The sequence below is a fragment of the Daucus carota genome, chromosome 2 (genome assembly GCF_001625215.2).
Source record: "Daucus carota subsp. sativus chromosome 2, DH1 v3.0, whole genome shotgun sequence".
Taxonomy (NCBI): domain Eukaryota; kingdom Viridiplantae; phylum Streptophyta; class Magnoliopsida; order Apiales; family Apiaceae; genus Daucus; species Daucus carota.
In genome coordinates, this window is record NC_030382.2 from 2,519,412 (window position 1) to 2,532,559 (window position 13,148).

The following is a 13,148-nucleotide window of genomic DNA, read 5'->3' on the forward strand; positions in this document are numbered from 1 at the left end:
ATGTACAAAACTAATTCAACAAAAATAATAAAAGGAGTATAGGGTAAGAAATAACTTTCCTCGATACCGCTTAAATTAGTTTACAATTTCCTGGCCCACCTTCGCCAAAAGGAATTTACGCGGAATAAATCCTTTCTAAAAGATCCACACAAATAGAGAATAATATTTATTCCAATATACTTACAAATCCTCATATTTCTCAAATGTTTAATATTTCATGTCAGCCGTTATTCTATCTTATTTCATATAAATAAGATTCCCAAAATAAAATTTTTATTAATAAAACCTCACGTAACATATTCCTAATTTATTTATTATTTAAAATATTCTTGACGGCTCTAGACATTATTCCATTTTATACATAATTCTTATAATGTAATATCATCAAAATTAATCATATTAAATAAATCATCTCATAAATAATCATTATTTATATTATATTTAAAATATTTACGGTGACTCAATTATCATCCCATGCTTATTCCAACTATTACAACTAAAGAATTAAATCATACTCCTGTTTAATTAAAAAAAACACGACTTCTCAATTAATAAAATAATCTGGATAACATAAACTCCTAATCAGCTTTTGCATCTTCTTCCTTTAATTTTTTCGAGCGCCGCGGGGTGCGCGACGCGGCGCCCTCCACCACTGGTGGCGGCGTCCGCTCACCTCCCCCGCCTCATGCACCCACCACACCCTAAAAACACACACAACTCACCCAGCTCTTCTTCTCCCTTCCAACAACCGACTCTCCTCCTCCCTCTCGTTTTCCGACGCCGCTACTGCAGCGGACCCGCTGTCGTCGCCGACTCACGACTGTGGTTACGTCCACTATACCATAGATTGCATTTAGCAACCCCTAAAAATAGTTGCTATATTATAAAATATCATTGCAATAGCGTCTATTGCAACAATTTTCAAAAAATCGACCGTTAAGTTTGCCCCCGTTGCCATATGGCCCTTTTTGCAATGAATTAACATATGTATTGCAATAAGTTCAATTCATTGCCAGAGCCGCATATTGCAACAATTTTTTCTCTAAAGCAATGCTATTTAAATCATTGCTGTAGTTTGTTCTTTTATTGCAACAAAATTTGCAACACTTTATTATGATTTAAACATTGCCATATAGCATCTATGGCAACAAATTATGGTCCTAATGTAATGTTATTTAAGTGATTTATAATAGAAAAAGAAACCTCTATGGCAACATTATAATGACATATTGCAACAGTATTAATAAAAAAAATGGACATGACCATTTCATAAATATATTATTCCACCATTAAAGGTTCAATACAAGAAAATCCCAAAAAACAACTAAGAATGTTACCCACCACAAATCTAACGATACCTAAACCACCACCGTCAAGAGCGTACCATTGTTACTGACATTAGTAAAAAAAAATCCTAAATCTTGAATGTTAAATAAAATACATCAATATATTATTACACCAAATTTTTTATCAACAAAAAATCCATAACAAAAGACTTTTGATATCAGGCCCATTGTCGTCGATTATTCCAAGAGCACCATCTTTTGGGGCATATGTGGAAATTAGCAAAGCATCCTCAATTAGATTGTCGAAAGCAGCTTCACATATATCCTCTCCCTGTCAGCTAACTTCACAAAAGAGAAAATTATCTGAGATACAACATGTCTAGAAACAAAAACTACCAAAAAGCCTTAACAAATTGACCAGATCAATGAGGTCTAGCACAATAAACAAAAAATTACAACATTATACTATATTTTGACAGTGAATATTGTTAAAAAATATGTAAAGAGAAGAATATATTTCTCTGTCATATGTGGTGTGTGCTGTGTATAGGACTTTTCTGCTGATACTATGAATCTATGACCCCGAATAATAGTAATTATTATACAGTACCAGAACTCATGGTCAGAATATTTTGTATGTATCTAAGGGCATAGGTGTTTTAATACCTAGTAGTTCCATTGCTGCTGGTTTCCCCCGACAGCATCAGATTAAGAATCACGATGAATAAGTCCCTGCAGACATTTATGGTGACATACATTATACCGAGAATGAATGCAGCAATCACAAATAACAATATCAGGATATAGATGCATTCGGCATACCATTTTAGCAGGTGCTAAATTTTCTTGGCTAGCCATCGGAGAGTTCCCCTTCAGTTTCCTTCCTGAAATAACAGATTAAAGATATAATATTCTGATGGTCAGTCTTCTGGGTATCGAGGAGACAACGAGGCAGAAAGGAATAATGTGCAGTTAGTAGAAGCTAGTTGTTACCTTGGTGATGAACAACAAGAGCACATGAGTTGTGCAAAAGCAGGACAAGACTTGTGATCATCAGCACTAAAAACCTTACAAACTCCATTCTATCTTCACTCAGCTACTTCAGGTGTTGAGTAATGCTATATATTCTCAGGTGGTCAACTTAAGTGTTCAACGCTCAAAATAAAAAAAACACGGAATCTCAAGTGTGATTTTTTATTTGCCTTTAGATTATTCTATTATGTGAATTAATGTAACATTAAAGTGAAACGATGTTGTGTGCTTACCACATCAACAGTACAAGTACGTAGCTTCCACAAGCCTGAGCCTTTTGCCATTAGTTTCTTGGACAACTAGAATCTGTGTACGTAAAATGACAACAAATGGGTTGATTATTCTGAAAACACGAAAAAGGGTTGGCTGTTGAAACATGATTTCTAACAGATCAAACTTCAAATAATATAATCTTCCCACAAAACATGATTGTTAAGAGATACACGCTTATTTCTCTTGTTCATAATAATATATAATAAAATTTCACTTCATTAATTAAACTGCCTCCTATTAACCTTAACTTTTTTGAACAAAAGAAATGCAAAACTATAAATCTTTGCCTTAAAAATAAACAAATATATTTAATCAAGAAATTGAAACTGCATTACGAGCTGCAGAACTTCTTCTAATTCTTTCATCATGCTTCATATGGATTCGTGGAATAACTATCTCAACTGGACATTACAATATTTAATCCTAAGACACCTACTTCCCAGTGGCATATACTATGTTGGTCTGATGAGTCCAGCACTTGATAACTAATGGAAGAAAATGATAAATTATTGTTGTTTGAAAACATCGTTACTACATAGCCTTCTTTTCACATGTATTGCCATTCATGTATTTCCCAGTATAAAGAAATTCAAGAGAGATTTAAAATTATTTGAAGACTAATAGATGTGTCAAATTGTATACATACATAGAGGTGGCACAGCTCTGACTACATTACAAACAGCACAACATACAGAGGTTGTCCCGAGTGGATAGAGTAATAGGTTTCAACATCCAAAGCAAACAAGATGGCTCTGAGAACCTGATTATATATAGATTACAACCATATTAGGCAAATAGGCCATGTACCTGATGTCAAATGCTCCAGAATGTATAGGTCCATCTGCTCCCACGTGTAAAACAGAGCACACACATGTAAAACAGGGCCTACATTTAAAAACAAACAAAACCCCTAAATTAATAAACAAACAAATAAAACCCCTAAATTACCAACTCTTATTACACAAACCCACGACCTAATTAAGAACATAAACCTTAATTTATCAAAAATTTAACTCAAATAACAACAAATAATAAATTATACACATGTACAAACTCAATTAAACACGCCTACAAACTCAAGTAAACACACATCTAAATCATTACATACTTCGAGTTATTAGGAAAGGATGATAATACCTCTCTCTCTAAATTACTTTCTTCCATCTTTTAATTTCGCCTTCTTACTTTGGAAGTAATGCCCAGTTCATCACTGAATTTCTACACAAGTTTGAAGAGAAACAAGCATCAATTTAATAAACTATTATAAACATTACTAAGCCCCTCTAAAATAACCTCACTGTTAAGAGCACAGTAGACCCATTTAAACCCTAAATTAATATGAACCCTAAATCAATTTTATCACAAAAACGTAGCACAAGAACATCATAATTCACAAGATCAGAGAACAATATCAACACAATATGAACCCTCTAAATTAAGAAAATAAGGACATGCAAGAACATAGACCTAAACCCATTTAAACCCCTAATTAACAACAAGCATATACACCATTACGCACATATACACAATCAATTAAACATATATACACACCCGATTAAACACATATATACCTAATTTATGAGAGACAAACAGAGATACGGGGTTGTGTACCTAATTAGACAGAGCCTTGTCTTCGACTTCTCTCTCTCACACGCCCACACGCCTCTGTTCTTCTCTTTCTTCCTCTCGATCTTCTTCTCTTTCGCTCCTCTCTCTTCGATCGCCTTTGTAGTGTTAGTGTGTGTTTTTCTGTAACTAGTGTAGTGTACTTTCTCTTTTTTGTGTGTGTTTTTTTTAACCCGGGCAATTCTAATTTTCATATCCCGCCACTACTAATTTCCTTGGCCCGCCAGTATTTTTGGCCCCAAAAATCTAATCTATTGCAACAGCCGGTACTAATGTTGCAAAAGACCTTTCTTTTTATAGCTCTTTCAAATTTTTAATGAAAATTTGATTCTATTGTAACGTTTTTTTCCCGCATTGCAATAGACTGTTTTTAATTTTTCAATTGCAACGATTTTGTGGAAATTTTCTTTTGAGTGGTTGCGAAATGCAATCTATGGTATAGTGGTCGCCGCTCCGGCCAACACCCACAACATCCCCTTCGATCCCCCAACATCAATCCACAAACCAACATATATCAAAATACTAAATTCCCAAATCAGTCGTAAAAATATAAACCCTAGCCTCTATTATTTTTCTATCAGTGAGTTGTATGTGTGGGTTATTCAGAATATAAGAGATTTTGACTGGTAAACAAGATAGTACTAGTCGACAAAATGAAACTACAAAAATTAACCTCAAAACAAGATTCCTTTACTCTATGGTAAAAACTCCAAATCGGAAGTAGGTGAGATTTTTGCCAAATTAGCATTTATGTCCATAGCATTTATTATCACTATTTCATTTATGTAATATACATATATTCATAAATAAATCAAGTTGATTGATTCTTACCTCAAAATTAGCTTCACTACACCATATATGATCTTTTCCAACACCTAAAAAAAGTGTACAATTTAAAAACTGTTACACTTTCCTTAAAAACCCAAATCTTCTCCTTAATCCACCCCTCAAGCGTGATTCTTGCAAGATCCTGCCTTCTCTCACTCTAAATTTCTTTCCTTCTTGCTCTTTCTCTCTCTAAGTCACCCACCAAGACAAGCTCTCTCTCTCTCTCTCTCTCTCTCTCTTTGTTCTTAATTAGTTTTTATTAGTCTTTTTATACTTTTTATTCTATTAAATCTCCAGAGACTTCTCTCAAAAGATCTTGAATAAAATATATTTTCTATAAAAAAATCTTCACTAGTCCAAAATATCTTCCATCTTCCTAAAATATCTTCCATATTTCATTTTATTTAATAAATTAAGTCTAGAGGCTTCCATCAAAATATCTAGGCTTTTAAGTAGTATTTTATTAAAATATCCTTTCAAGCACAAATATCTCCTCCCTCCAAAATATATTCTATTATTTTATTACTTAAATCATTTTCTCCTTATTTCAATTTAATTAACATTTTGAGCCTACAACTTAAATATTTTAAATTTTATTTTAGATCCTCTCTCAAAATATTTCACTTTGCCAAAATTCTACTTTCTTATATTTATTTTATACACTTGCGCCCTTTTATAATATTTGAAATATTTATAATAAATATCCTTGTAAGCTCATAAATTGTTGGGCCCTTAATTAAATTAATACTCATATATATATATAATTATATATGATTATATTTTATCTCTCGCAAAATATTCTCATATGGAGATATATAGTTATACTTATATTAAAATTGCGGAATTTATATAGAATATCCGCTCCCAGTTATTTACTTATTTATTTGGCGCTCGTCACTTAACATAAAATTTACTTAAATAATTTGTGACAATATAAATTCTATTTTATATATAGATTTTCTAGCGGTGCCAATTCACTGGCCACTATCTATTTTTATATAATTCTAAATCAAATAAAGAGATGGATAATTCTTTCGCATTTCAAGTTGTGGTTCCCAAGTGGCCTCTTCGATTAAATGGTTCTTCCACACCACCATCACCATCTTTACATTCTTATTTCTCAATTCCTTAACCTTGTGGTCTATGATCTTTTTTTGGCTGCTCCTCATAGGTCAATTTGGTTCAACATTAATGGGTTCATAGGCCAACACATGTCCGTTGTCAGGCTTGTACATTTTTAGGACGGAAATATGAAAGACATGGTGTATATACTGTAGATGGGGTGGTAACGCTAGTTGGTAATAAACATTTCCCACTCTTCTTAAATCTCAAAGGGTCCTATGTATCTGGGACTCAACTTCAGCTTTTTCCCGAATCTCATAACTCCTTTCGAAGGCGATATCTTTAGTAAAACCTTCTCCCCTGCTTCAAGTTCTTTATGCTTTCTTCCCAAATTCGCATATTTACTTTGTCGGTCCTGAGCAGCTATGAGTCGCTTCTTGATCGTCTCTATAGATTGTTTAGTTTGCTCAACCAACTCCGGGCCATAAATCTTTCTCTCTCCAACTTCTTCCCAACAGATAGGTGATCTACACTTTCGACCATATAGGGCTTCATACCGTTAAACCTCTTTAAAGTAATACCCCTCGGACCGGCAAAAAATGTTACTTTACCGAATTTATTATTTTATCGATATAATAATATTTTATTACTTTATCGATAAAGTAATATTTTATTATTTTACCGAATTTCTATATGTTTATAAATTATAATTCATTATTTTTAAGAACATGAATCAGTCAAATACAAGGTATTTGATTTAAAATTACTTTTATAATAATTAATCATATGTGAAACCTAAATTCATGCATGCACTAGATAGAGTATACATGTTACAACATGAGCAAAACATACCGGAGTTATTCATCCTTTACAAAGTCAAGGATGAGGTTAATTTTTGCCTTGGTGGAAAGAAGAAACAAACTACTAGTCTACTATAGACTCATATTTTAAAAAGGACTGAATTTTTAATTCATATACATTATATATATATATAATTCATAAATTATTACTTTACATATTACCCGGGAGTTTAATAAATTTCTAATTTTTTATTATCTTATGCTTTTAGCGAAAATATTACTTTACGACATCGGCCCAAGTTGGGACCGACAAAATTTATTACTTAAGCGAGGTTATTACTTTATCGGATATTACTTAATCGAGGTTTAACTGTACTGTGCCATGCCTATGCTTGCGTGATAACTATTGTTGTACACGAACTCTACCACTGGAAAATGGTCATCCCAATTTTCTCTTCTAGAACACAAGCTCTCATCATATCTTCTATGGTATGTATGGTTCTTTCACTCTGTCCATCTGTTTGAGGGTGATAAGCAGTGCTCAAGTTCATCCTAGTGCCTAATCACGATATGATACGATTGATACCGGGACTCCATGTCTTACCATAATCTCTTTTAAGTACAGATTTACCAATCTTTCAATGGTATATCTTTGGTTGATCAACAGAAAATGTGCAGACTTTGTTAATCTATCAACTATAACCCATATCGCATCGTGATTCGTCTTTGACCTTGGTAAACCCACAATGAAATCCATAGTCACATGTTCCCACTTCCATTTGGGGATCTCTAAGGGTTGTAACAGTCCACTAGGTCTTTGGTGTTCTGCTAGTTATTGCGTGATAACTATTTTTCGTCGGTACTTGGACATTTGTAGTTATCCACTCTTCATCTAGTTCTGTATGTTCTGTACTAAACACTTCCTCTATATTTACTATATTATTTTCAGTTTGTAATATTTACATCTTATTAATAATTTATTTAAACTATGCGAAGTCATATTGCTCTATTACGTTTACTCGCCGCGGCGTTAATCGCCGTCGGTGGCGAGTATTTCAAACTGTATAATGTGAGTTATGATCACCGAGCTATCATCATTGATGGACATCCCCGAATGCTCATTTCTCGCGGAATTCACTATCCTAGAGCCACTCCTCAGGTACTCTCTCTCTCTCGCCCCCCCCCCCTCCATCCTCCCTATTTGATCAATTTTAAGTAGCCTCTCTCTCTCCTATCTCTCTCATTTTAACTAATACTGATTGTGGGTGGGTTCTTATATTGAGGACGATGAAGTTCTTAATTGAATTATTATTATTGATTAATAATTTCCACTTGAGAGATCGACTATATTAAGAACTTCATGTCGTCCAACTGCTTCAGTTTCTGTATGAACGTAATGGGTGCTGGTGCAGTCGACTGCTAGGATGGTTTAAGTGGCATATGATTTCTGGGCCGTTGGATGAATATCTTGCGGCCAGGATTATAACATTTTTTTAACATGTCCTACGCTTGTTAAGCTCTGAACGGGGCTCGTCCACCGCTTTTTAACCGCCGAACTAAGTTATTTTACCCGTCCAACGGTTAAAAAACGCTGAACATATTAAAATTTTGTTATAATCCTAGACGCTGGATATTTATTCAATGGCCCAAAAATCATATGCAGCCTAAACCGTCACTGGCAGTCGGCTGTCGGGGACCAGCGCCCAAATGTAACATAGAAAGTTTTGCCTTTTGTTGTGGCCTATGTGTATGTGTCATCTCGTATAGTAGTCTACTAAACTATCTTAGAGTATATCCGGTGTACTAGGTTCCTACTTCTCCACATCATAGTAAAAATTCTTTTTATCTTCTTTTTCAGCATAACATATTTAGCTGTCTTCTCTCAATATTTCTCCCAATTTTGGCACAGCTTGGAAATGCCTACCTAATCCCAAAATATTCATTTAAGCTATTAAGTGATAGACTAATTGATGAAAATTTCATTAACTGTGATATGTTAGCCTGTTAGGGGCTCTGCAGCAACCCTTGTTCTTTGTCAAATGCTTTTGACGGAAACTTATTTACATTGACCAGGGTCATATAATATACCAGCTATCTATTATAGTGTACTAGAGATCTTTATAACCTCTCTTTGCATTACAGTGTATATGTACATCTACGAATCGTATGTACTGTTCCATGTTTGAGAATGTACAATTTTGTTGACAAGGTTCGAGATGCATGTGGTCTTGTTTACTCATTAGAATTTGCTTGCAGATGTGGCCTGATCTAATTTCGAAGAGCAAGGAAGGTGGTGCAGAATCTGCAGATGTTATCCAAACATACATATTTTGGAGTGTGCATGAACTGGTTAAAGAAATGGTTTGATTCCTAATCAGAGGATTGTCCTTATAAGGTTGGTTCAACACTATGTTGACTCTTGTTTTTTTCTTTTACCTTTCAATTCCAGTATTACTTTAAAGGGAGATATGATCTCGTCAAGTTTGTGAAGCTAGTGGGATCAAACAGGATCTATCTTCATCTACGGATAGGTCCTTATGTTTGTGCCGAGTGGAACTTTGGGTCTCATCCTATTCCTATTTTCTTTGGCAGTTCTATTTTTTAATAAAAATTCATGTAATCTCCAGTCTCCACTTTGTTTGAAACAAGTTCACAGCTTTTGTTGAAATGGTTTAGTGGAATATTGAATAACTCCAAAACTATATCTTAAAATTTAATTACTAGCTGAGGTGGTTGACTTCTGTAATTAGCAAAACAATATAAATGTTCATGTAATGGATTGCGGATATAGGCTAGTTATGATGGAAGTATGGAACACATGTAATCGTTCCCTTCTGTTGCTTTTATATTTGGGTGCAAGCCGGCTCATGTGTACTTTGTAAATCGGGATTACCTTCATGAATCCATCTGACTTTGTCGGCTATGCAGGGTAGTACTAATGTATTTTTTTACTTGTGGTCTCAGGTGCCTCCACTACAACAAAACTGGCATCAGACAACGGTTCACTACATTATATTTGGCCTGTTGCAACAGCAAAAGTCAATAATGTTGCAAAAAATGTTGCTATAGGTAAAAAAATATTTTCTGAAAATGTTACCTAAAACTGAAAAGTGTTGCATGCCTCGTAAATTTTTCAGAGATCTAAAAATTTTGATACCAATTGTAACACTTTGTCAAACGTTACAATAGTTTGCAACATTTTTACAAATTGGAACAAAAAAAATAGGCGGGCTTGTTTAATTTTGTTGGCGGACAACAAATTGAAACCCACAAAATAAACCCCCAAAACACCCCTCCACCCCGAAAAAAAATAGAATCCCCTTCACTCTCACGCTACTGTTTTTCCACTCCTCTCTCACGCTACCAGTGAAAAAGCGCTACCGTATAGATATTTTAATTTTATAATTAATAAATTTTAGATTAAAATTAAGTATAATTAATTATATACAAAATTTGGGAGAATTTTTATTGTAGTATGTATTATATAATATTAAAAAAAATAGAATTTATTAATATTATATATACATATAAATAATATTTTATTATTATTTTAGTTTGATGAAATATTTAAATTGTATAATATAAAATAAATTAAAAAATTATGAAACCACGGCTTTTGAGATGAAAACAGGAAAAGCGGGACAATTCCCTCCAAAATGAAATAAGACTCCAGTGTTACTACCTGTACCTCTCTCACTCCCATTCTCACCTCTCTCGAATCTCAGTATCTTCACTTTCTTCCTCACCTCACCTCATTATAGCTCAACCCTCATCTCTCTCTCTCTCTCAAATTAAAGGTGCATCTCAACCGTAAGTAGGGTTAATCACCTCAATTAGATTTAGTCATCGCCCTCTTTCGCTCTGGCTAATTAAAGTAGCGAATTTATGGGTCTTTGTAAATTTTACGAGACTTCATGAATGTCTTCTAATTAATACTATTATATCGACTTTTCCATGATTTTTTACTAATTAGGACTGCAATCTTCATTTTCCAGGCAATTAGAGCTCTTTCTTGAGGCTTGAAGTTGGGGCTTTTACTTGGGATTTCAGTTAGGATTTTCAATTAAGGTAAATTCCATATTTATGGTAAAAATTTGGGTTTTTTATTCTATATGTGATGTTTTAATTTATATGTTTTAATAAATGGAGGGAGAGAGACAGAGTAACAGAGTTTGTAGAGAGCCAGAGTGAGAGAGTAACAAAAAACAGGGACCTAAGGTGATTTTCACAGTCACTAGGTCTCTGTACAGGAAGTTATGAATCATCGCAATAACATTTTCAGAACAAGTTTCGAACAATTCATACAGCACCGCCAGTTGTTGTCTGGAAGGCTTCTAAGATATATAAAGAGAAAGAGAGAATGGTGACATGGTTATTTAAATTTGACCCTCGAACGAAAGTGGGAATGCTGCTCTTGTTTGCTATTTTTGTGTTAGTGTTTGGATGGATGTTGTTTGTGGGAAAAGGTTCAATTTTTAGTCATTGCACTCACAAAGTTGGAATTTAATATCCTAGTTTCTTATTTGGATTGAACATGTTAATTAGTTAATTCTGCTTGGTGGGTTTTGTTTCCAGGTGAAGATATCCAGGAAGGTGTTCATATACCGAGTATGTCACTAAATGATACTTCAGATTTTATCCATTCCGGGTATTTTTCACTCAATGCAGATCAAATTAAGTTTAGGATTTTTAATTCTTCTATAGACTCACAAAGTAATGTAATGTAGCACAGGTTCATCCACAACCTAAGCATTTTACTGGGTACCACCAATAGAAAAGAAACGGACTGGACCATGATGTAAGTTTAGCTTGCTTAAATCTGGATATTAAATTTATATTAGTAATAGTATCTGCCTTTGTAGTTTATATGGCCTGATTTGCTCTACATATGCAAATTTTGGTTTGTGGCTTTGTACATATAGTATAATTGCATTTATAATATGTTTTTCGAGCATGTCAAGTATGTTATCTTCCTGCTGAAGATGTTATTTTCCAAATGCCGACGGCCCTATCTTTTTCTCCTGTAATTCAAAAGATATCTTATCTATATACATGAAGACTTTTTAAGAAGAAGTGAGTTTAGAGGTTCAGAATTTAATGGATATTTGTCACTGGAGCAGAGAAATGATTCCCATAATGTAAGAGAATTAATGAGTGCAAACTTATCTACTTTAAGGTTTATGTTATAATAGGCATACTTATGGCCTTTATTCACCCTGCTTATTGATAAATATAGCCAATATCTTTTGTTTTGCTCCTTCATGCTACTAACCTTCATTTGACTGTCTTTACATGAAAGCAGGATTCAATATTGATGATTCTGACCTCCATGAGATGGAGAAGTGTGAAGGAGTGGTGGTTATATCAGCTATATTTGGATATACAAAAGTCGGGTGAAGAAAGATCTCATTATATCCGATATGATAATGATGAGGAAAGGCTTAAAAACAATCCTTTTAGATTGATTTTTGTAAGGATGGTTTATAAGTTGGTACCTTAGTCTTGTTTTTATGTATCTTTCAACTTGATGACTATGTTTGTACTTTGAATTCTATTTTGGTCAATTTTCAAGTTAAAAAAATTTCAGAGTATTGCATTTAAATAGCATTACTGTAAATCAGGCCCAACAATTTAAAAGGAAAACACACAAAATCGTTGTAGAAATGCGTTACTAAAAAAATAAAAAATATTACAATTGGTTTAATATTGTTGTAGAAAAGTGTTACAACAAAATTTCAAATTATTGGTATGCAACAGTTTTTAAATATATAGTGTTACAAAGAAATTTTATAGTAAATTTATTGTAACACTATAAAATTGTTACCAAAGGCCTCGAAAATGTTACAACAGATTACAATTGAAAGTCTACTACAATACCTCAAAAATGTTGCAAGAAACCAAATATCTGTTGCAACAGGTGTCTTTTGCAACGGCAGCAAATGCAACACCAAATTTTGGCAAAAATGTTACCAAAGGGTCTACTCTAACAGTTTTAGGCCCCAAGGCTACATTTTTCAGCCGTTGCAACAGGTGAAATATGGTGTAGTGGTTTTTGCCTGTTGTCTGATGCCATAGAAAACCGTGATCTATTGAGGTGCCGTCTGATACGCACCTCAGACAACGGTACGAACTGTTGTGTGAGAAAAAGAAGCACAATTGTTTATATTTTAGGGCGTGTTGTTCCACACCCAGAAACAACATGTTTGTTTAAGAAAGTGTTGTTGTAAGGATTTCACAACAA

General features: G+C 33.8%; 1 protein-coding gene and 2 long non-coding RNA genes across 3 annotated transcripts; 2 read left to right on the forward strand and 1 right to left on the reverse strand.

The window, feature by feature from the left end:
- Positions 1-1,225: 1,225 nt before the first annotated feature.
- LOC135150900 (uncharacterized) lies at positions 1,226-2,565 on the reverse strand. The gene is made up of 4 exons (XR_010289359.1): positions 2,280-2,565; positions 2,109-2,170; positions 1,953-2,018; positions 1,226-1,628 (listed from the first exon to the last, which is right to left on the reverse strand). It is a non-coding gene; the product is annotated as an uncharacterized LOC135150900 (long non-coding RNA).
- Positions 2,566-7,895: 5,330 nt separating this feature from the next.
- On the forward strand, positions 7,896-9,512 carry LOC135150293 (beta-galactosidase 9-like). The gene is made up of 3 exons (XM_064086554.1): positions 7,896-8,066; positions 9,164-9,268; positions 9,357-9,512. The coding sequence occupies exons 1-3, from the start codon at positions 7,896-7,898 to the stop codon at positions 9,510-9,512; spliced, it is 432 nt and encodes a 143-aa protein (XP_063942624.1).
- A 1,075-nt stretch (positions 9,513-10,587) lies between these two features.
- Positions 10,588-12,490, forward strand: LOC135150190 (uncharacterized). The gene is made up of 5 exons (XR_010288475.1): positions 10,588-10,717; positions 10,903-10,975; positions 11,483-11,555; positions 11,640-11,705; positions 12,210-12,490. It is a non-coding gene; the product is annotated as an uncharacterized LOC135150190 (long non-coding RNA).
- The last annotated feature ends 658 nt before the right edge of the window (positions 12,491-13,148 follow it).

Excerpts from the sequence above, each read along its gene's own strand:
- LOC135150293 (XM_064086554.1), top strand. The coding sequence starts at position 7,896 with ATGCGAAGTCATATTGCTCTATTACGTTTACTCGCCGCGGCGTTAATC. Across the intron at positions 8,067-9,163 it reads ATCCTAGAGCCACTCCTCAG|ATGTGGCCTGATCTAATTTC; the intron begins GTACTCTCTCTC and ends ATTTGCTTGCAG. Across the intron at positions 9,269-9,356 it reads ATGAACTGGTTAAAGAAATG|TATTACTTTAAAGGGAGATA; the intron begins GTTTGATTCCTA and ends TTTCAATTCCAG.